Source organism: Centroberyx affinis, unplaced genomic scaffold (assembly GCF_046629955.1).
Source record: "Centroberyx affinis isolate AG114_WGS23_722 - 3 ecotype Tasmania unplaced genomic scaffold, CSIRO-AGI_Caff_v1 ptg001336l_1, whole genome shotgun sequence".
NCBI lineage: Eukaryota > Metazoa > Chordata > Actinopteri > Beryciformes > Berycidae > Centroberyx > Centroberyx affinis.
Window position 1 is genome coordinate 350,780 of NW_027279833.1, and position 20,987 is coordinate 371,766.

The 20,987-nt window shown below is 41.3% G+C and overlaps 2 protein-coding genes across 2 annotated transcripts in view; both read left to right on the forward strand.

Moving 5' to 3' along the window:
- The window catches only part of slc4a11 (solute carrier family 4 member 11), an 80,268-nt gene extending 70,446 nt beyond the window's left edge, over nucleotides 1-9,822 (forward strand). The window contains exons 17-20 of the mRNA XM_071525753.1: nucleotides 3,418-3,591; nucleotides 4,558-4,753; nucleotides 6,076-6,245; nucleotides 6,976-9,822. Coding sequence (XP_071381854.1) covers nucleotides 3,418-3,591; nucleotides 4,558-4,753; nucleotides 6,076-6,245; nucleotides 6,976-7,042 — 607 coding nt within the window. The 3' untranslated portion in view covers nucleotides 7,043-9,822. The remainder of the gene's footprint in view (nucleotides 1-3,417; nucleotides 3,592-4,557; nucleotides 4,754-6,075; nucleotides 6,246-6,975) is intronic.
- A 558-nt stretch (nucleotides 9,823-10,380) lies between these two features.
- On the forward strand, nucleotides 10,381-20,507 carry rpia (ribose 5-phosphate isomerase A (ribose 5-phosphate epimerase)). The gene is made up of 9 exons (XM_071525761.1): nucleotides 10,381-10,560; nucleotides 11,314-11,374; nucleotides 12,421-12,476; nucleotides 12,970-13,029; nucleotides 13,632-13,696; nucleotides 13,801-13,869; nucleotides 14,385-14,526; nucleotides 16,519-16,618; nucleotides 16,994-20,507. The coding sequence occupies exons 1-9, from the start codon at nucleotides 10,381-10,383 to the stop codon at nucleotides 17,089-17,091; spliced, it is 831 nt and encodes a 276-aa protein (XP_071381862.1). The 3' UTR covers nucleotides 17,092-20,507.
- The last annotated feature ends 480 nt before the right edge of the window (nucleotides 20,508-20,987 follow it).

The window sequence follows — 20,987 nt, forward strand, 5'->3', positions numbered from 1 at the left end:
TTTTATAAGCATCATATCTGGGTACAACAAATCTTTGCATGTCAGGACCCCTAAATAGATCTCATGATGTTTTTCTTATTAGATATGATTTAGTACAGAATTGCAAAACTGTCTATACTGTAGGTGGTATGATAATAGTAAGCGTGAATCCTATGATCAGAACACCTTAATTCTTGTAAATTTTCTCATTGAGCTACAGTAGGTTCTAGTGAATGAACAAATTTCTAGTGAAATTGGTTGTTAATCAGCTGCCATAGTGTTTGGTTGGAAGTAAACCTGCAGTCTCATGGGACTCGATGACACATGTTTGAGAACCACTGACTTAAACTGTTCCTCTGACCCTTCAAAAAGCCATCAAGGACCTTTGGGGGTCCACTGACCCTAGTTAGGGTTCTGCTGCAACAGGACATTTGTCCATGTGTTAGGGAGGGCAGATTTATTGAGCCAGAAACTTGACATCTGAGTCAAATCTTCACGGTCAGGGGGCTCAGAAGAAGGCCCAGAGCAAAAACATGATGTGGGGCTTTCACCCTGTATTTCTAAATCTGTGTGGACAGACTAATTTGGAGCTCATCTGTCCCCCACAGATGTACCGTCTACCAGCCCTACAGTGAAAATCTATGACGTGGGAATTTAAACCCTCATCTTCTAAATTTGTTGGGCACAGACTAATTGGATCTAAATGTCTGTTCCACACAAGAAAAAAAATCACATTAAGGCAAACAGCGGCTAATATAACATAAAAAACAGTGCTATTTTCAGAAGCGTATTGATCTGTTTCATTCTTTTAAAGACTGTCCATTTTCAAGTTTATTTGTAACTTACACTACTCTGATTTTACTTACTAGAAATGTTAATTTGAATCATAAAGACTCACTAGCTGTGAAAGGTGTGTAAAATCTATAACACCAGTAAAAAGGTAAATTAACAGTTTGTTTTAGTTCACCTACAACACATCCCTGGTCTTGTGCCTCCAAGTAGAGGACAATAGCTGGAAACAGTTGTGAGGATTGTGGGTTTGGTATCCTGCAATTTCTGTTGCTGCTTTTCTCTTTAGATTCTGGTATCCAGTGCAGTTCTGTCTTAGCTTATTTTGTTGTTTTGACGTAAAATGTTTTAATCAACCATTTACACAGATTATTGGCTGCATCTCGTCTTTGTTTTTCATCATCATATTTCATATATTTTTTTAGAATATGTTCCGTCATTGTGCAAATAAATTTAAACCTAAACAAATGTAGCATCCACCAACCAAGGCTGGGGTCAGTTTACTGTTTTTTACAGTTTAAATCAACTGATTCAGGAAATGCTTTTTCTTTAAAGTCCAGAATCAAATGGTCCAGAAATAAATGAAAGTCAGTGCTTTATAATAATTTGGTTAATACCACTTTGACCTCACATTCACGCATTCAGCGGCATTTACAGAGTGCAGGTTTCAGTGTCTTGCTCAAGGGCAAATCAACAGGACGCATGACATTGGCTGTTGCAGGGATTGAACCTGTGATCTTCCTTTTACGGGATGGTTGCTCTAAGCACTAGGCCACCCTGACACCTCCCCACCCCACCCCACCCCACCCCACCCCCTAGCCCTGCCAAAACCCCCTACAGAGCTGGGTGGAGACGAGGGGAAGCTGCACAGCAGGAATCCCTCTGTAACATCTGGAGAAAGCCATACTGTGGCATTGTAAAGGTCGCAGTCTTTGTTTCATGTAAAGATAACGCACGGGGCCACCGTTGGCTTTTGTTGTCAACCACAATGGCATATTGATTATCAAGTGCTTTTTATGAGAACATGCTGCTGAACGCTGGCTGAATGGACAAAATGCATGATTTTGTTTGTGTGTTGAGTATGTGGAGGAGAGTGAGTGAAATATGTGAATTTATTCTGGTGGTGTTGAAGGGCACCGCTAACCTTAGGAACATGATGCCCTTTGTATTTATGTGTGAGTGTTTGTGGGTGGGCTGCCATGTGTGCGTAATTATGAATATTACTGTATGCAAATGCTAAAAGTGTGTGTTTGTGTGTGTGTGTGTGTGTGTGTGTGTGTGTGTGTGTGTGTGTGTTTGTGTGTGTTTGTGTGTTCATGTACATGCATATATCTATATGTGTGGGTTAGAAAGTATGTGTGCACTTTTTGTGCAATTGTGTTTGTGTTTTCTTGTATGTATGTGTGTTGCTGTGTGTTGTGGGCATGTGCTCATGTATGTGTACCTATATGTTTATATGTGTGTTCATGTGTGTGTGTCTTCATGTGTTGTGGTTTGTGTACTGTTTGTGTTGCATGTTGTGGTGTGTTGTGTTATGTTGTGGTTTACTGTGTTGTGTGTTATGTTGTTGTTTCCTGTATTGTTGTGTGTTATGTTGTGGTTTCCTGTGTTGTGGTGTGTTGTTGTGTGTTGTGTTGTGGTTTACTGTGTTGTGGTTTACTGTGTTGTGTGTTATGCTGTGGTTTACTGAGTTATGTTGTGTGTTATGTTGTTTACTGTTTTGCGGTGTATTGTGTGTCATGTTGTGATTTACTCTGTTTTGGTATGTTGTGTTGTGGTTTACTGTGGTGCGGTGTGTTGTTGTGTGTTGTGTTGTGGTTTACTGAGTTGTGTTGTGTGTTAGTTATGGTTTACTGTGTTGTGGTTTACTGTGGTGCGGTGTGTTGTGGTATGTTGTGTTGTGATTTACTGTGTTGTGGTATGTTGTGTTGTGGTATGTTGTGGTGTGGTATGTTTTGTTGTGGTTTACTGTGGTGTGGTATGTTGTGTTGTGGTTTACTGTGGTGTGGTATGTTGTGTTGTGGTTTACTGTGGTGTGGTATGTTGTGTTGTGGTTTACTGTGGTGTGGTATGTTGTGGTGTGGTATGTTGTGTTGTGGTTTACTGTGGTGTGGTATGTTGTATTGTGGTATGTTGTGTTGTGGTATGTTGTGTTGTGGTATGTTGTATTGTGGTATGTTGTGTTGTGGTATGTTGTGTTGTGGTATGTTGTGTTGTGGTATGTTGTGTTGTGGTTTACTGTGGTGTGGTATGTTGTATTGTGGTATGTTGTGTTGTGGTATGTTGTGTTGTGGTTTACTGTGGTGTGGTATGTTGTATTGTGGTATGTTGTGTTGTGGTATGTTGTATTGTGGTATGTTGTGTTTTGGTATGTTGTATTGTGGTATGTTGTGTTGTGGTATGTTGTGTTGTGGTATGTTGTGTTGTGGTTTACTGTGGTGTGTTGTGTTGTGGTATGTTGTGTTGTGGTTTACTGTGGTGTGTTGTGTTGTGGTTTACTGTGGTGTGGTATGTTGTGTTGTGGTATGTTGTGTTGTGGTTTACTGTGGTGTGGTATGTTGTGTTGTGGTATGTTGTGTTGTGGTTTACTGTGGTGTGGTATGTTGTGTTGTGGTTTACTGTGGTGCGGTGTGTTGTGTTGCTCCTCAGGTTGCTGAAGGGGACGGCGTATCACTGGGACCTGATGCTCTCCGGGCTCATTAACATACTGATGTCGGTGCTGGGGTTGCCGTGGATGCACGCCGCCTTCCCCCACTCCACCCTCCATGTTCGTCAGCTGGCTTTTGTGGAGCAGCGTGTGGAGGGGGGGCACCTCTACGAGACGTGAGTTAACCGTCGTCTCACCGCCAGTGCTAATCAGACGCTCAATTAAAGGTCGTCTTTACAGCGTATGGCGACTGTAATTTTGTGTCAAAGGCTATCATGCTCTTCCCTGATTGCATGATTACTATATAACTAACCATTTTCTATCTGGGTGAAAGAGGTGAAGTATTTTTCAAAAGATAAGAGTGTTTAGTTCATGATTCTGGCAGCACAGAAATGTGCAAAATTATAGTGTTAGAACAGAATCAGAATTACTTACTAATTGTCAAGTGTGATAAATATACATTAATTTTGTTTCGTTGATGATGGGGCAGAGGTGGCAACTTAATACAAGCACAACAGGACCTAGTTTGTGATATTAGCAGCAGAAAAATATACAATACAGGTTTCCTGTGTTCGTCTAGAAAGTATGGAAAAGATTGGGAAATTATTTTCATAATTTCCACGTCTGATTGTGTATGGAAATTCATAGAAAATGGTGATTAAAAGTATGGAGAAAAAATAATAACTTTTGTTTTAATTAGGCTACATATGATATATTAGTGAGACAAAAACCCATTTCTACATTTTATGATTAAAAAGTAATGATTGGTTGTCTTAGATGATATTATCCACTACAAACCTGAACCTGCATGCGTTTATATTGTTTGAGAGGAAGCGAAGAAGATGCAGCTGTTTTGTGAACTTAACATTGATGTTATGGGAATGTGTAAATTTGTGGAAAGCTGGCTTAGTGACTTAGTGACATTTGATATATCACCATAGGCTTATATGGGAAAAATTGAGTCTGGAAAATAGTCTGGAACTCTGAAATGGAAAATGTGCAAGAACCTTGTTAATTAAGACCTAGAAAGATTAAATTTTTGCTGTCTGTTATGCTGTATAAACCAATTGTGTGTGTGTGTGTGTGTGTGTGTGTGTGTGTGTGTGTGTGTGTGTGTGCATCCACTGTGTGCGTCTCCTCAGTATTGTCCAGGTAAAGGAAACCAGGCTGACCTCTCTGGCTGCCAACATCTTCATCGGCGTGTCGGTGCTGCTGCTTCCCGTCCCTCTGCAGTGGATTCCCAAACCCGTCCTGTACGGCCTCTTCCTCTACATCGCCCTCACTTCCATCGACGGAAACCAGATGTGCGACCGCATGGCACTCCTCCTCAAGGAGCAGGTGAGTGTGTGTGTGTGTGCGTGCGTGTGTGTGTGTGTGTGTATGTGTGTGTATGTGTGTGACCATATGTTGATCACAGGGCTCTGCAGATCAAACGGTTGACTGGGTGCCCAGAGCTGGTGGACCAGACCTGGGTCAAATAATATTTGCAAATAATTTTTTTGCGCTTGTTTTAATCTACTCAGAATACCAGGTGGGCAGGGTTTAGTTGATAAGGACAATTCAGATAGTGTCAGTCATCAGTCATAGAAAGGTAATCCTGACTCATTTTTCTGTGATGGTCTAAACTTTGTGTCACTAGTGTATTGTCCTATTGGCAACCCCCACCATCATAGTACAGATTAGTGGCAGAGTCAAACAAAGATAAAAAATAACTATTTGCAAACACTGATTGTACCAGTATCTGTGGTGTGGTGGCTGCTGCTGGAACCACATGTGTCCCTGCTACCAGAATGTCTTCTCATGTGTCGCTTAACCTTCCTACTGTCTCAATAAAGAAGTAAAGTAAAATCAAAGAGGGAGTGGACTGCCCACTCTCCTTAAAGCTGCACAAGGCAACTTTGCACTTTGGCGGCTCCAAATGGCAGCGAGAGGCAACTGTTTAAAAAATGTGAACTTCAATACCCAGAAATCCTCTAAGGTGTCATCAATAAACTGCACACAGCACGCTCATGTTTACCAACCCGGCCGGTCTGTGATGCTTTTTACAAAAGGAAACCAAAGAGATGAGAGAGGAAAAGATCTAATGTTGGTGAGTCCAGCTTTCCGTGGACGGAGCGCTGCTCACTGCTGTTTAGGAGACAGTTTGGATTTCACTTTCAATTCGTCACTTCCTGTGGGTGGAGAAGTGTCCATACCTGACACCAGAATTTAATTTGGGCAAATCAGGCGAATCTGTGTATCAATTAGAGGAGATAAGATGCTCTTTTCTTTTGCAGCCCCACTGATTTAGACTGATAAGATGGGTGTATTCTTGCATAAAAATCTTGCCTAGTGCAGCTTAAAAACAAAAAAAAACTGCCAAAAATTCTACCAGAAACTTCGCTCCTGTCTTCCCCCCCTCACGCATTCACACAGAGGCCACCCATGTTTAAGTAGTATTGTATAGTCATTGTACTTTGGAAGAATGCATCCACCAAATGCTATATGTTATTTATGGTCCCACAGTCAGAGTGCACTTCCTAAAGGTGTGTGGGCTCTCTGCTCCCATTAGTCATTACCTCAGACAGCAGGGAAACTGAAGCCTCTGAGTAGGGGAAACTCAGGAGAGATTGCATTTTAAGCTGGTCTGATCCTCTCTCCCCCTCTCCTGTGCTCTGCAGACATCTTACCCGCCCACCCACTACATCCGCAAAGTGCCCCAGAGGAAGATCCACTACTTCACCTTCCTGCAGATGATGCAGCTGCTGGTGCTGTGTACGTTTGGCATGTACCCGATACCTTACATGAAGATGATCTTCCCTCTGCTCATGATCCTGCTAATCCCAATCAGGTACTACGACGGCCATTTTGTCCCAGAAACTGATTTTCTCAAGTGCTTGAAACCGTGATGACATTCGATAGCACACAGGTAGAGAGTGAAGTGTCTGACACCTCAGTGACTGACCTGAATTTGCCTCTAGATGAAAGTAATTTAGCCAATATAGAAGCTGTGTACATGTCGCTATTATTGGGAAAACCACATATCTGCAAAAAGCACCTTTTTCGGAAAAAAGAAATACGCTTATTTTCTTAATGACACCCATATACTTCTATAATGGAGTTTAACAGGTTCCAATTGGCTACAGATCATGAAACACTCAACATATAAACTTCCATACAAAATTTCAGTTTTCAGACCCAAGGAATGATCTGGCAACCAGTCAGTTGAGAGACAAGTGTTTTGTGTTACAGTTCAGTCCTACTTTACAGCATTTGTGAAAGCAGTGGCTCTGATGGCCACTGCAGTACTAATGGCAAACGGGTGTAGTGCAGTATATATGATATATGACGGTGTACACAATATTCCCGCCTACATCTCTAGTGCTTTTGTGTTCACTCACATTCTTCTACATCAGCTACCACTGTATGGTTCATTTGTTCTCCTGTTCACTGCCACTGCTCAGAAGGAAGTGATATATCTTGTCTGATAAAATCTGACATTTTGATGGTATGTTATGTTTTTTCTTTCTCACTGCCTAACAAGTAATGACTGACATAAATCCTGTCTCTTCCTCGTTTAGGAACAACGTGCTTCCTCATATCATTGAGGCCAAATACTTGGACATAATGGATGCCCAACACATGTAGCTACAGATGGAGACGAGGTGCGGGTCTGCAAAAAGTCGAAAAAACAAAACAAAACACAAAAAAAAACCCGACATATTTTTCAATGCAAAACTGAACGGAAGCAAAAAGGAGATATACTGACTGTTTGATTTTGTATCAGAGAAGAACATTCTTACAGGTGAAGCACTGGAAAGGTGGGATGTTGTGTGAGAAAGAGAGTGGATAGCCATGGGGAATATTTTCCAAACATGGACAGACTGCATCTCTCACGCCAGGGGAAAGTTCTACCGAATACGGACCGTCCAGAACTCCCTGTTTCACCTCTGTTTTGACCCTGTCAGATCGTTCAGTGCCACACCCCGTTCATACCTTTAGTCTTTGGTGACACTTCACAATGGCCTTATTACAATGTATTAGTCTGTGTGTTAACCTATGGAAAAGTCTTTGAAGTACGCAATAATACTGTGTAAGTGCTTAATGAAAATCTCTCTGTATATATAGCGCTTAACAAGGGTGTAATGACACAATCTAAGTACAGACAATTCTTTTTTTTACACTTTGCACTTACATTCTGTTGTTACACCCTCGTAAATGCATAATGTATTGGGTAAATTTTCATTTTAAGTACTCAAATAGTATTATTGTGTACTTGCAATACTTTTACTGGTAATACTGGTTGGCACACTGGAACAAGGCCACTGTGAAGTAAATCTTTACCCTTTTGTATTTCTGTCATTGTGCCAACTTGGTTGTGCAATGTAGGAACCATACATTCCTTTACCTTTAGGCTGTGATTTACCTCTGTGCATGAAGGACAGTTGTGCCCCTGCATATTTAGTTTCTAAGTCATTCCAAAAAAGTGTCAGTGTTCGTTAAGGAAAAAGGAGCATGTGTGCTTCTGTTTTTCCTCTACCTTCCTGCCAGCTCTTTAGAAAACCTCACTTTAATGGTGGAATCCAAGTGCTCAGCCAAATAAAAAAAAAAATACATTCCACAGGTATATATTATATAATTGTTATTTAAAATGACAGCACAAACCAAAACATAGTAAAATCTTAATCGAATTCTGAATATATTAGAGTATATTGTGGCAATATACAAAAACATATTTTAGGTAAAATTGAAATAGAATATTTATTTATCATAATGATGGTGTATCTTTTAAGTACAAAGGGCATAATAATTGTGTGTGTTTACCCCTAACTGGAAATAAATCTGTAATTTTCTCCTTTACGTTCCACAATAACTGATTGTTGTAGCTGTAGTGACTTTCTTGCATCTGGCTTTGCTTCAGTGTTTACATATCAAAGACCCTTCAACACCATGTCAAAATCCAAAACGGTTCTGGCGCATTGCTAGTGGTGAAGAGAGTTGGGTAGAGGTAACAAACACGTGGGCTTTGGAATAAACAAAATGGCGGATCCAATGCATCCCTTTTTTGTGGACGAGTCGTTAAAAGCTGAGTTTTAAGATAATCCGGTCTTGTTTTTATTTAGATGTTATGATTAGATCAATGCTTGCAAACGTTGTCATGTAATCCAGACGTCTGGACAGATTATCTTGTTATCGAAAAAAAGAGAAAATTTCTAAGCACTGGTTTGCTCCTCAGTGTATTTTAATGGAGCTGAGATTCACATCTTAAAGCATGATTCATCTGGGTTTTTGATACAGTGTGATGCCATTGTGTAATGGACATGTATCCTACACAAAAAAATAGCAAAAGACAAACAGCAACTTCTCAATAAACCGAATGCAATGGTCAATATTCAGCAATACTGTGTATAAATCAAAACTCGCTGGTGACATTTGGGTTTCCCAGTATAGGCCTGCACCCATTAAAGAAGCAATGACAGACCAGCTGTATTTTTAGGCAGCAGTTTCCAGGCCATGCTCGTGGTACAAATAACATTCTTTGCTGATTCAATTATTAAATACATCAAGGGAAAAAAAAAAAAAGTTTGCCTTTCAACAAGGCATTCACAACGCAGGATTTTATTACGGTTTAGTTGCTTTCCCAAAATCCAATGGCAGCTCCCTCATGCGGTTCTGTTTAACTTTGTCTTACAGATGTGAGAAAGATGTCCAATTTAAGCAGATGTCTCATACGGAGATAGCAAGGCAAGGCATGAAAGGAAAGCTTGGAAGCATTTGCATAATCCTTGGACTAAGCCTTAAGACAGCACTGGTGAGAGATTGTGAGGTATGAAGTAATATGTACAGTTTGCAATGCAAAGTTTAGTTTTTATCAACTATCCATTATAATCCATGGCAAGGTATTAGTTTCTAACTTTGGACCGAGTACAGAGATTTAACCATTCTTCTTCTTCTTATGTGACAGTATTGTTGTTGTTCCTTGATATCTTCTCTGTACTGATGATTTGGAATAGCGGCAAACTTCTCTCGGAGGACTACATTGGATTCAGAGTGAAAGGCATACTCTGTTTGTGAAACCTTGACTCCCCCTTAATTGGATTTGTTTGAAATTGCGTACTGTGGTGTTTTATCCTGATTTCATATAGCCTACTTTTTCTAATCTTGAATGTACAATGTGTGGATTTTTATATAGCATACTAATTTAGGTGTCAAACAGACCTGTAATTTTGTCAAAAAGATCAGCTATATTTGTAAGCTGTAATATGTAAAAATAAGAAAAAATGTTTATCAAACAGAATGTGTTGGTTTACTATAGTATATATATATATATACTGTACACTGAAAAAGAGAGACTATCTCAAGCTGTTTGCCAAATAAAGAGTTGTAGTGATGTACAGTATTTGTGCGTGTTTGTGTGTTCATTGAGTTAACTTTACTGTAAATGAAGGATCTGCTCATTTATTGTTCATTTACTGTAAATAAAATGTTACTGTAAACACTACTCATGTCTAAATAAAACCTCAACAAAACAGCCAATTTAAGATTATTTACTTAACTGCTTACTTAAAACATACAGTAGTATTAGATTGACCCTCTTTGATTAGTTACTTTCACCACTGATTATTACAAAACAACACTGATTTGCTGTTCACTAAATCTCAAAATTAATTTTCTAACACCGTGTAACAGCTGCGTGTCTCTGAACGCAGCTCCTTCTGCTGTACGTCGAACTTTCGCAAGATGTCGCTGCTGCGCGCTGCTGCAGCTGCGCACAAAATCGCAGATCTCCAAGTCATGTGAAACCGGTGGTGATGTGCCATAACAGGCAGGTGTTCAGTTATCAGCCTGGATTGAAACACACAGTAAAAACCGTTGGCGTCGTTGAACTGCTCGGACCGCTTTAGCAACGTTACACCGCTGACTTCCTTGTTTAGGGGAAGCCTGTTGCTGCCTGTCTGTCGGCCTGCCTGTCTGTGGGCAGGGTCATGAGACTTAAGGGGTGGGTCGGTCTCAAGCTCGCAGCTGGATTTCTTTCGGCAGCATCTGGGAGGTTTGTGGCTCCCAGCAGCCAGAAACACGTGTATCAGTTCAGTCAGACTGCTGCTCTCATGGCAGAGGAGGCGAAGAAACTGGCGGCTTATGCCGCAGTGGACAACCACGTCCAGGTAAAGCTGACTTTCACAGTGTCGGTTATCATGATGGTGTATGTTGACAGCTTGTTTGTAGATAACAATAGTTTGTATATAGTAGTAGTTGATATACATTTGCCTCCCACATGTGCTAGGTGCTGCAAGCTAGCTAACATAGCATCCAGAGAGCCATTTAGCCTAGGTGGCTAACTTATTAATGTTATCTAAACTGCATGTTTCAGATAGGAAGTAGCTCAGTGTTATGCATGCATGTCCCGGGTCATAGTACAGTTTGCTAACTGTGTTCCTCTTTACGGACCAAGTGTACTGGCGTTACAGCATCGCTGTTAGCAAGCGTGCAAGTGTAGTTTTAACCCATGGTGGCTAGACTGAAATGGATTATGTATGAGTTTACCCTGCAACCTGAAATTAGAAACTGAAGCTGGCAAAGAGGCTTGCCCTGCTATTGTATTACATTATACAGGCTCAAGAAGCACAACGTGTTAGGCTTGTCCTTTACCAAGTTACGATATTATAATTATGTATAGCAGGGATTTTTATGCTTTTTAGGGACTTAAAAGAGAAATTGAATCTCCCATATCCTTGCACCCTGACTCTATACATGTCAGACCAACCAAGACCCACCTAAGCCTAAACCTAACCCAAAAATACAAGTCATCCCATGGCCAATCTTGGGTCCTGACCTTATAGCTGTACCAACCACTGTGTTAGTGTGATGTGTGTAATGTAGCATGGTTGTGTAAAATTTGAATTCTTCTCCCCTTGTAGAACAACCAGGTGGTTGGAGTGGGCAGCGGGTCAACCATCGTCTATGCTGTGGACAGATTAGGTGAGTGAAACGGTTATAACTGTAAAGTCAGAGGTGTTATTCCTGGGATGGCTAAGATCAGCCTTTATTAGCCGTTGACTTGTCTACAGTGAGTAGAGTGAAACTCCCTGCACCTTATTGGATGTTCAAGCTTAGTCTGACAAGTGCACTGTGCATGTGTAGGAAACCCTCATACGAGACAAATCCATTTTATTCCAAAGTTTAAGGTGCAATGCAGCCATCGTTTCGGTAAAGCGACCATCTCTGGTGCACATTTATATACTTAAACAACAGAAGTTGTCAGAGATAGGGATTTGATTCCCACTGGGTCAACCAATACTAAAGATACATGCACTCATGATACTGCGCTTTAGATAAAAGAGCCACCAAATGACATACTGCATATGGCTTGGCTTGACCCCTGACTCGCTAGAAGTGGTCGCGGAGCAAAGAATTGGTAGGAAACTCAAGAGTGTTATGCAAAATGAGGATCATCCACTGTGTACAGTGTTTTTAGCGAACTGAAGAGCTCTTTTAGCAACAGGTTTGTTATGGCCAAGTGCTCTTCAGAGAGATTCAGGAAGTCCACTGTACCTGCTGCGATGAAGTTTTTTAATGAACATTGTCACTGACTGTCACTGTTTTTGATGACTAGGATGGTGGTTGTACTGAGGAGTGTGGTAATATTGGTGTATGTTGATGTCTTATATAACCACTAACAACTAGTACAGTCATATTAATATGGTATTATGGTGTTGTGCTGTCCCCTTATTTTGTACTGCCTTGAGATACATGCTTTTTCCTACTGTCCTACCTGTTGTCTGTCCTATATGTATGGTGGCACTCAGTTTCCCCCCTGGGGGATTAATAAAGTATTTGTATCGTATCGTATATGTTAATGATATCTTTGAGCTATTATCTGCTACATCATAACATTTAAAAGAACACCAACAAGCCCAATTTTAAGCCCACTGTGTTCCGAGTCTGTTGTTTTGGACTGTATTTATCTGTCTGATACATCTACCCTCATAACTTTGTTTTTCCTTTGTGGACGTTGTCCATTCCAGCGGAGAGAGTACGTCAGGAGAAACTCAACATTGTGTGTGTCCCCACCTCCTTCCAGGTTAGTTTGGGTTTTGTAGACACTTCAGTTAGCCTGATAGACCAAGATGCACTTTAATTACATTCACCCTGGTGGCTTAGTGGGTCAGGGTGTGCACCATGTACTTGGCTTGTAGCATTGTGGCTTTGAATGCAGTTCATTACCTCCTACCATCTCTCATCTTTGTTTAAGCATTTAGCTAACACATTTATTCAAAGCGACTTAACAGTGAACACAGGAGAAGAAGCATTCATTCCTAAATTGCAAACATTACAAGACACCACTAGTAAGGAGATCAGAGCCACAACACCTAGACAAGTGTCCCCAGAACAATCATGTATGATAGAGAAGTGCTAGAAGTGATTCCTCATTGTACGCTTTTCAATAAAGTTGAAATTCCATAAAAGTAATAATTAAAAAAGTAAGGACAGTTATTTATTGGCCTTTTCCCTCACTCCTCTCACATGTTTTTGTGGACCTCACCTTTTCCCCCCCATCCCTCTTCCTCCTGCAGGCTCGTCAGCTGATTCTGCAGCACGGCCTCACGCTGTCCGACCTGGACCGGCACCCAGAGGTACGACGAGCTCGCTACAAATAAACCTAAATGCTGTGGTACTAGAGCTGTGCCTCAATACTGGGAATATTCAAAGATTCTTGGAGTTGGCTTTCAACTCTTGTCAGGTTGAATTGGAAAGTTGTCAAAATTAGGTTTGTGCAATAGCAAAAAATACTAAAATGGCAATGTTGACTATTGCAATTTTCAAACTGCAAGGAGCAGGGATTTTTTGCCTTGCAAGTAAATCACTGGTTTACAGGGCAAAGAAGGAATAAACAGCTGAGTTCTGCCAATTGAAACGGGCATAGCTGTGCATCCCCGTACCCGATTCCCCCGTTGAACACCTGGACCTCATTTTGATTGGAATTGTGATTGGAGGAGATAACCATACATCAATTTCTGAGACGCAGTGTTTTCAGGAAGCTTAGTGATGTAAATGAAGGTCGTCACTGAAGGGGGACTTTAAAAGTTGAGTGTGTGAGTTGTGAGGACGCTGACAAAACAAATCAATTGTTCAATGTGCCACCATATCAGTAAAGAATGTTTTTGTCAATAGTATTCTGCGCTTCATTATTTGCCAGTGTGATAAGTCGTCTCTGTGTCTGGTTTCTTTCACACAGCTGGATGTGGCGATTGACGGGGCGGACGAAGTGGACGCAAAGCTCACATTGATCAAAGGGGGAGGGTGAGCAGTCCAGCTCCTATCTGTCACTCAGTACAGATAACAGACCATCAGCAGTCTCCTCTGGCTTCTGTCTCACTCTCTTTCTCTCTCTGTCTCTCTCATAGGGGATGTCTGACCCAGGAGAAGATTGTAGCTGGCTGTGCTAAACACTTCATCGTCATTGCCGACTACAGGTGTGTGTCAGCCGGGTTTACCTTGACCTGTGAGAAGTCCTCACAAGTGTAGTGCAGTCACTAGAGTAAGAACTGTGAGGACAGCGTTAACAGCCCTCGGTGGAAAAATAGGCTTATTTTGGGGTGACAGGTTAATGTTACAGTTACCATGCGTTCAGTGTCAACAACTTGGATGATGGGTCGCTGTATTCTGACCGACTGTGGGCGGTGTGAGAGGCTCCGTTTGCGTCTATGTAGGAGTTTTAACAGGCAAATTATGTATTTTTTGCTGCTTTGGTGTTGCCTTTCATAACTAGCAGGCACTAATTAGGTGACATTGGTTGAAAAATAACAGAAAAAATGACTTCAGAGCTTACCAACGACCCCAACGATGGATGCTACCGATCCCCATGGTCCAGTGTGCATGTATTTGGGGGTCCCCTAGACTAGGCAAATATAACATAGTAGTACTGATATCTATATATGTATGTGGGTATAGATTCAGTACTTATTCTCCTTTTCCTGCCCCGTCTCAGGAAGGACTCCAAGGCTCTGGGCCAGCAGTGGAAGAAGGGGGTTCCTATCGAGGTTATTCCCATGGCGTACGTGCCAATCTCCAGGGCGATAGCCAAACGCTTCGGAGGGGAGGCCAACTTGAGGATGGCTGTCAGTAAAGCAGTAAGTGAAGGATCTGCCTGCCTCTTACCTCTCTATCTAGCACTTCTCCTGTCCTGCTGTCTTCACACTGGCTCCCTCCAGCTTTGCATGGAGTTGCTTGTGGGCATATTTGTGAACTTTTGTCCCTGCACAGTACTGACCTGGTCCCTCGGGTTCTCTAATCAGGGGCTTCTGGCGGTCCTGAGGTCCCGGTTAAGACCAATGGGTGGTAGGGCTTTTGCTGTGGCAGCGCTGAGACTGTGGAATAGCCTTCCCCTAAGCATCAGATCAGCTTAATCATTTGAAATCTTTAAACATATTTTTTTCATTGGCCTTTCACTGCATCTGACATCTTCTTTTATGCCCTATTGTTCTTTTTTTGTGCTTTTAAGCATGCTCTTATTTCCCATAAGTCTTAATTTTGCTGCTGGTACTTCATGCTCTGCTTTCTTTCCCCCTCTTTTGTAACCCTCCTTATTTTCTAAAGCCCTATAAATGAAGTAGACTTGACTTTTCATACATTAACATTATAGGGGCATCTGTTGTCTGGGTGCTGTGGCTTTGTACATGGGCTCAATCAAATTAAAGAGGGAAACAGAGGGTGAATGTGTGGATAGAGAGACCCTCCTTTAACCAAAAAGGTCACAGGTTTGGTTCTTGAAACAGCCGAAGTGTCTTTGAGCAGCACACTGACTGAACATGTTCGCTCATTGCAAGTGTCTCTGGATAAGAGCATTGGCCAAAATGTAAATCCAAATTTAACTAACATTTGCCGGACAGGTTGTGACCTCGGTTCTATTGCTACGGACCTGAGGAAAGGTGTGTGACAGCAGTTGACCGTGAAAATGGGGAGCCAGCGTTTACATTACATAGAATCCAGGTGGGACATTAACAGCCACCAGCCAAATACTGGTGATTATGTCTGGTAGGTTTGTCCTTTCTACCAGCCACTTTGGCAGGGATCCATCCACCAATTTGAGGCTTTAGTGTATTCTAAAAATCCAGCTGGCTGGTAAAAATGTGAAAGTAGCTGGTGAATTCTGAGCTGAACCCTTTTGTCCCAGTGGACAAAAAAGTTAGTTTCCTGCCCTCCATATAAAGGGTTATATTATAAAAGTTTGGTTTAACCATCAGCACATACCTCCCTCTTTAACAGTCTGTAGAGTGGAACCTTGGTGATTCACCTCCTACTCATTTTTTTTTTAATCCCCAGCATCCACAGCAGATGGGAGTGTTGATGTTTGTTATTCTGGCTCTTGATGTTTTTATTGTTCCCGCTGTCCTTGACTGTTGAGCCTGGAAACAGTTTGTATACTAGTGAGTGTTAAAGTCCCTCTTTGTTTACCCTGGGAAGGTTTGATGATCACACATGCTGTTTTTCATCAACACCCTGCTTCACACTCGCCCAGTCGCACACAGTCACACACAGTCACACAGTGACACACAGTCACACCTGGGAGCTTCCCAGTATAACCACAGTCTTCTGCTGCTGGCCACTCAGCAGCTCTACGGGAGCAGAAAGAAAGTTAAAGGTCCCACAGTATAGGAATTCAATTTGTTCTCTATTTATATACATATATGATAAAAGATTTTGTGTAGACTGTTAATATTTGACTTTGTTTGAGTGGTTAAATTTAAAGTAATTGCATGTTCAAAAATCCATCCTTTTTTCCAGGCTGTTTCAGTCTCCAGTAAGAGTGAGGGAGTGTTATTGTGTTGAAAGCTGTGTTGAATGTTTTATTCACTTTTTTTTTGTTTGACTGTTGGAGCTTATGTTGGCTCTGTGGGTGTGTGTGTTGGAGAGCAGCGCTCCCTGAAAGCTCTACAGTGGAGGAAGTGGTGAAATGTTGAACTTGATCAATTGCCATGATGGAAAAAACTAAAGCCCAGGTTGAAAATAAACCACAATTATCCTTTAAGGTCACCTCAGTTGTTGAGGGCTTGTGAATGGTCTTGTGCAGTGAAAGAGGTTTGAGTTGTATGTGTGTGTGTGTGTGTGTGTCTGCCTCCCAGGGCCCTGTGGTCACCGACAACAGCAACTTCATCCTGGACTGGAAGTTTGAGCACGCTCAGAACTGGAAGGAAGTCAACACAGCTATCAAGATGATCCCAGGTGAGGAGCCGGTGTACATTTACTGATAAAGTTCAGTAGAGTTGGGCAATGCTGTACATCCTACTGCCAACCAGTCGCCATCACATATGTAGCCAGTCTCCAACATATTTGGAGGGGGGCATTCCCAGTAGGAAGCAGTAGCACAAGACACTCAAATGGGACAAAACCAGCCCATCCTGAGGAAGGCTCTGGGAAATGTTGCATGCATTTAGGCTCTAAATAAATTTGAAATCAACTTGAGCATCATTTCTGTCCCTGTATGTACTTCCCTATTTCTTGCACCAGTTTCGTCAGTGTGCACAGCTAATGATTATACTGTATACTGATTTGAAAAACAAATCTCTCATCTCACTGTGTGGCTTCCTGTCCTTTAAGGTGTGGTGGAGACCGGACTCTTCGTCAGCATGGCTGAAAGGGCTTATTTTGGGATGGAGGATGGAAGCGTGCGGGTTCGTGATTCTCCGGTCAACTGAAGAGTTTTGCCATATTCACTGTTGCCCCTCTTGAATGACCTCACTTCTCCCGCAAGTGCCGTATATTTGATTTACATCCCCTCATGGACTGTGTGGATAGAGCTGCACCTTCTGCAGAACTGGACAAAACTGTAGCAGAATACTTTTCACATTTTTCAAAAAAAGATAGGGTTGAGGAGCACTTGATTTTGCTTATCCTGTAAGTGGTGCTTTCATTTTTGTGAGTGTTAAAGTGCCTGGTGAGTAAAATCAAGTGCATCTTGAATAGTTTGAAATCGTTTCTTTTCTCAGCCTGTATTTTTGCTCAGGTCGGCTGCCTGGTCACACTGGGAGTGGTGGCTCTTGCTGTAATTAGGGGGTTTGATTGAATGTCTGTGGGGCTGCGGTTCTCAACCAGTGTGCCGAGGCTCACTGCAGTGCTGTGGAGTAAACTAAGGTGTGCCTTGAGATTCTATTGATTCAAATTCAGTGAATCTGAATTTGATCATCTAGGTTGCAGCAGTTTAGGCCAAGTCCACCAGCCAGTTGAATGCTGAAGGCATTGTAAACAGTCACAAAGTTGATGTCTCTTTCCTCCAGCAAGTACAAGAGGCAGTTGAGCCAGTTATGGTAATTAGGTCATTAATTAATATTTCTATGTCATCATACTTGTCTTTACATAACGCATGGGTAGTCATATGAACTCTATCTTAAAGCATTAAGGAGTTATAGTAGTTTAAAGAAAATTAGTTTTTAGCAGCTTGGTGCTCCAAAGTCTAAACAGATCATGTATTGGGGGAACCTGAGGTGTAAGTATGAAGTTTCTATCATGTGTTACTGTGTTCACAAAAATGTCTACCCACAGACTGAGAGACAGACGGATGCCACCATGATGACATAATGCCCTGCAGACCGTGTACCATGGTGGCAGGACATAATCAGTGTACAAGAATTGGTTCTGGTGGCATTGGAGCAGAGACATATTGACGACTTCCACAGTATATAATGTAGCTTGCCATCAAAATGGTTGAGGACTGCTGCCCTAAGATTAAGGTGAAATCACACCATCACTGCAAAAGCAAGCATTTCCTGTTGCGTCTCTGGAGCAATGCTTTCTGGGTTATTGTATTTTTAATTGAAAATGTATCTGGCAGTGTGACAGCAACGGTTTCTCCTTTCCTGCAGAAAAGTTTTGCACCACAGTGAAACTGAAGCATCAGGTTTCCAGCTCAGTCGTCTTGTCTGCAGTCACCTTGTTTCTCACAGCGGTGCACGAGTTAATTTTGTGCCGTTTTATGACAGTGGAGTGATACACATGCCATTTCCATGATCTCAGCTTATCAGCTTCATTCAGCAAGAACTTTACATACACTAGAAATTGTACCGGTTGAACTGCTGTGACAACAAAAGGGATTATATAGGTGTAGAATATTGTGTATATTTCAAAGTTTCAGCAACCTTGAAAAGCCTCCATTCTGTCTAGTGAGATTCTGTTAAAAAAATAATAAACTAGTGGTTAGCAGAGCGGCCAGACAGATGCGGGTAAATTTTTGCTTTAGCTTTTAAGTTTGGCTACTTTTCTCTCGTTGGCTGGTGAATTTCAGGTTGTGCTACAGTTAGTTTCTTCTGCCCTTGTGACCAGTGTGGCTCCGGGAGTAAAGACAGTCTGGGAAATTTATGTGGTTTCCCCTCTGTTTCAACAGTGCTCCCTGTATTGTTAAATTAGTCAGCAGGGTTAAAGTCCAGCGTCCAGAGGAATCCCCCTCTCCTCTCTCAAAAAACCTAACCCTAACCCCACAAACCACTGAATGTATGTACTAGCATGTATGTATAGCTATGCCATTTCCACACTGTTGGTTCTTCTCTGTGCCTGTTTTGTCACGTACATGCAGTTTTCTCATACCTTACTCAAGCGGTCACAGGAAGTCTTGTGCCATAAACTTAACCAATTCTAAACGGAACGATACACAGACGTTTTGAGGTAATGGAGATGGGGCAGCTGTGCTTGCAGATGAGATTGGAATAGGTTTTTCCTGGATTTTTCAATTATTAAATAGTAAATGTGTAGTAGAGGGAGAAGGGATGCCTTGCAATAAAGGTCAGAAGCCAGATTTAAATGCACAACACTACGAGTAAATATAAATGTGCCTTTGCCCGCTGAACCACCTGGGCGTCTCTGTTGATTGCAATTGGAACACAGTCTGTGGATATATTGGAAGAACTGCCCATCAGCATTGCTGCAAAATGTTGCTTGTGTTTTGTATAAAAGCTGCACTGTTAGGTTTTAAGAAAGACGTTTCAACATTTACAATTTCTCAAAGGTTTAGTGGTGAATTAATTGCTCAAAGACAAAAGTTGAATCCCTGAAGCGACTGGTTGAACTGAGGAAGTAACTGAATGTAATGGTTCAACTCTTTCATTACATTTACAATACAAAGAAGAGCATCCTGTAGGATTACTGTTTGGCTTGTTTCAAAAGTTTGTTTTGGATTTCTGTTGAGATTCAAAATCATTTCTAAGCATGTGAAAATGAGTAGTTTTGTTTTCCCATACCAAAACTGTGTAGTGCAGCTTTTAAAGGTGCAGCTGATGTATAAATTCTGTGTTCAGTGTGCAGCTGGTTTCAGAGAGATCTCATGTGACGGCCGTGACACCGACAGGCCTGTAATGTGCCTCAAGTCTACAGCTCAGTGCTCATATTGAATTGTCTAGTCATACTTCCGAGTTCATTTCCAAAATGTTAAATAATCATTACTGGAAGTTCATCATTTAATACCTCAAAAATATATAGAGGATCCAGTCTGTAAAATCATTATTCTGTCCTCCATGGATGTTACCTCACTATCCAGTAGCCTACTATAAGAACCATTGTTTGTTTAGTTTTTTTGTTTCTAATCATTTTGTAAGCGTAGGTGTCACTTTTTTCAAATGGTGAATATCTCATTTTGGAATGAAACTCTTCACTTTGCCTCTGGCTCCATGTTAAAATGCCTTACACCTTTTTTTCTTTGTCTTTTTATTAAATGTCAGATAGCTCTGAGAGCCTCAGAAGAACATCCAGGCTGGGAAATTAAAACGGCCACCAGCCAAATTTAGCAAGTCTGTCTATTCTACCAGCCACTTTTGTCTGGTTATTGGCAATCATTTTGTTGTCTAATTCTAGTCTAAAAATCAAGTTGTCTGGTAAGACTGAAGGTGGCTGAGTTTTGGGATTGATCAGCCACAGCGGCCTGTACACAAAGAAAAGGTTCAGTTTCCTGTCCTGAGAATACATGTCCCAGTTTGGGTCACATACAGATTCCAGACATGTTAAGTAGTTTTGCACCAGCAATTCTTTCATCAATCCTTCTTTACCAATAAGACTGTGATTATGATTTCTCTGTTACGGTACTACTGTTGTTTGTATGTCAACCAAATACAGGACCAAACTGAAATCATTATGCCTCCTGTTTGTTTATATTGCCTGGTTTTATTTCTTATGATTGTGTGAAAAATCATTCAGTTACTGACCATAGGTGTGGTGGAACAAGGGTTTCCAAACCAGTTGTTCATTGCCCAATCAGAAACACACATCTTCTAAATAGTCCAACATGACTAATAACCAGTAATACTTGTGTGTAAGCTGTATTTTCATGCCAACAATCATTTTGTCATAGTTGTAAAGGTCCAGTACGATGAGAATTGTGTTTCTTAATTTAATGGTTTAAGTTAACAAAGGATCTGTTAATGTAAAGTTACCTAAATTATAACGGTCAGCAGTGTGGAAATTGGACCTGTTGGAAAAACGCTCCCTCTGGTTGTCAACAGAATCAAACAGATTTAATATTCCAGTCTCTCAGTCCTACATCTAACCATGAAAAACTGAAAAAAATGATGTTCACTGTGCCAAATCAACATCAAACTTTTCCTGACTGCAC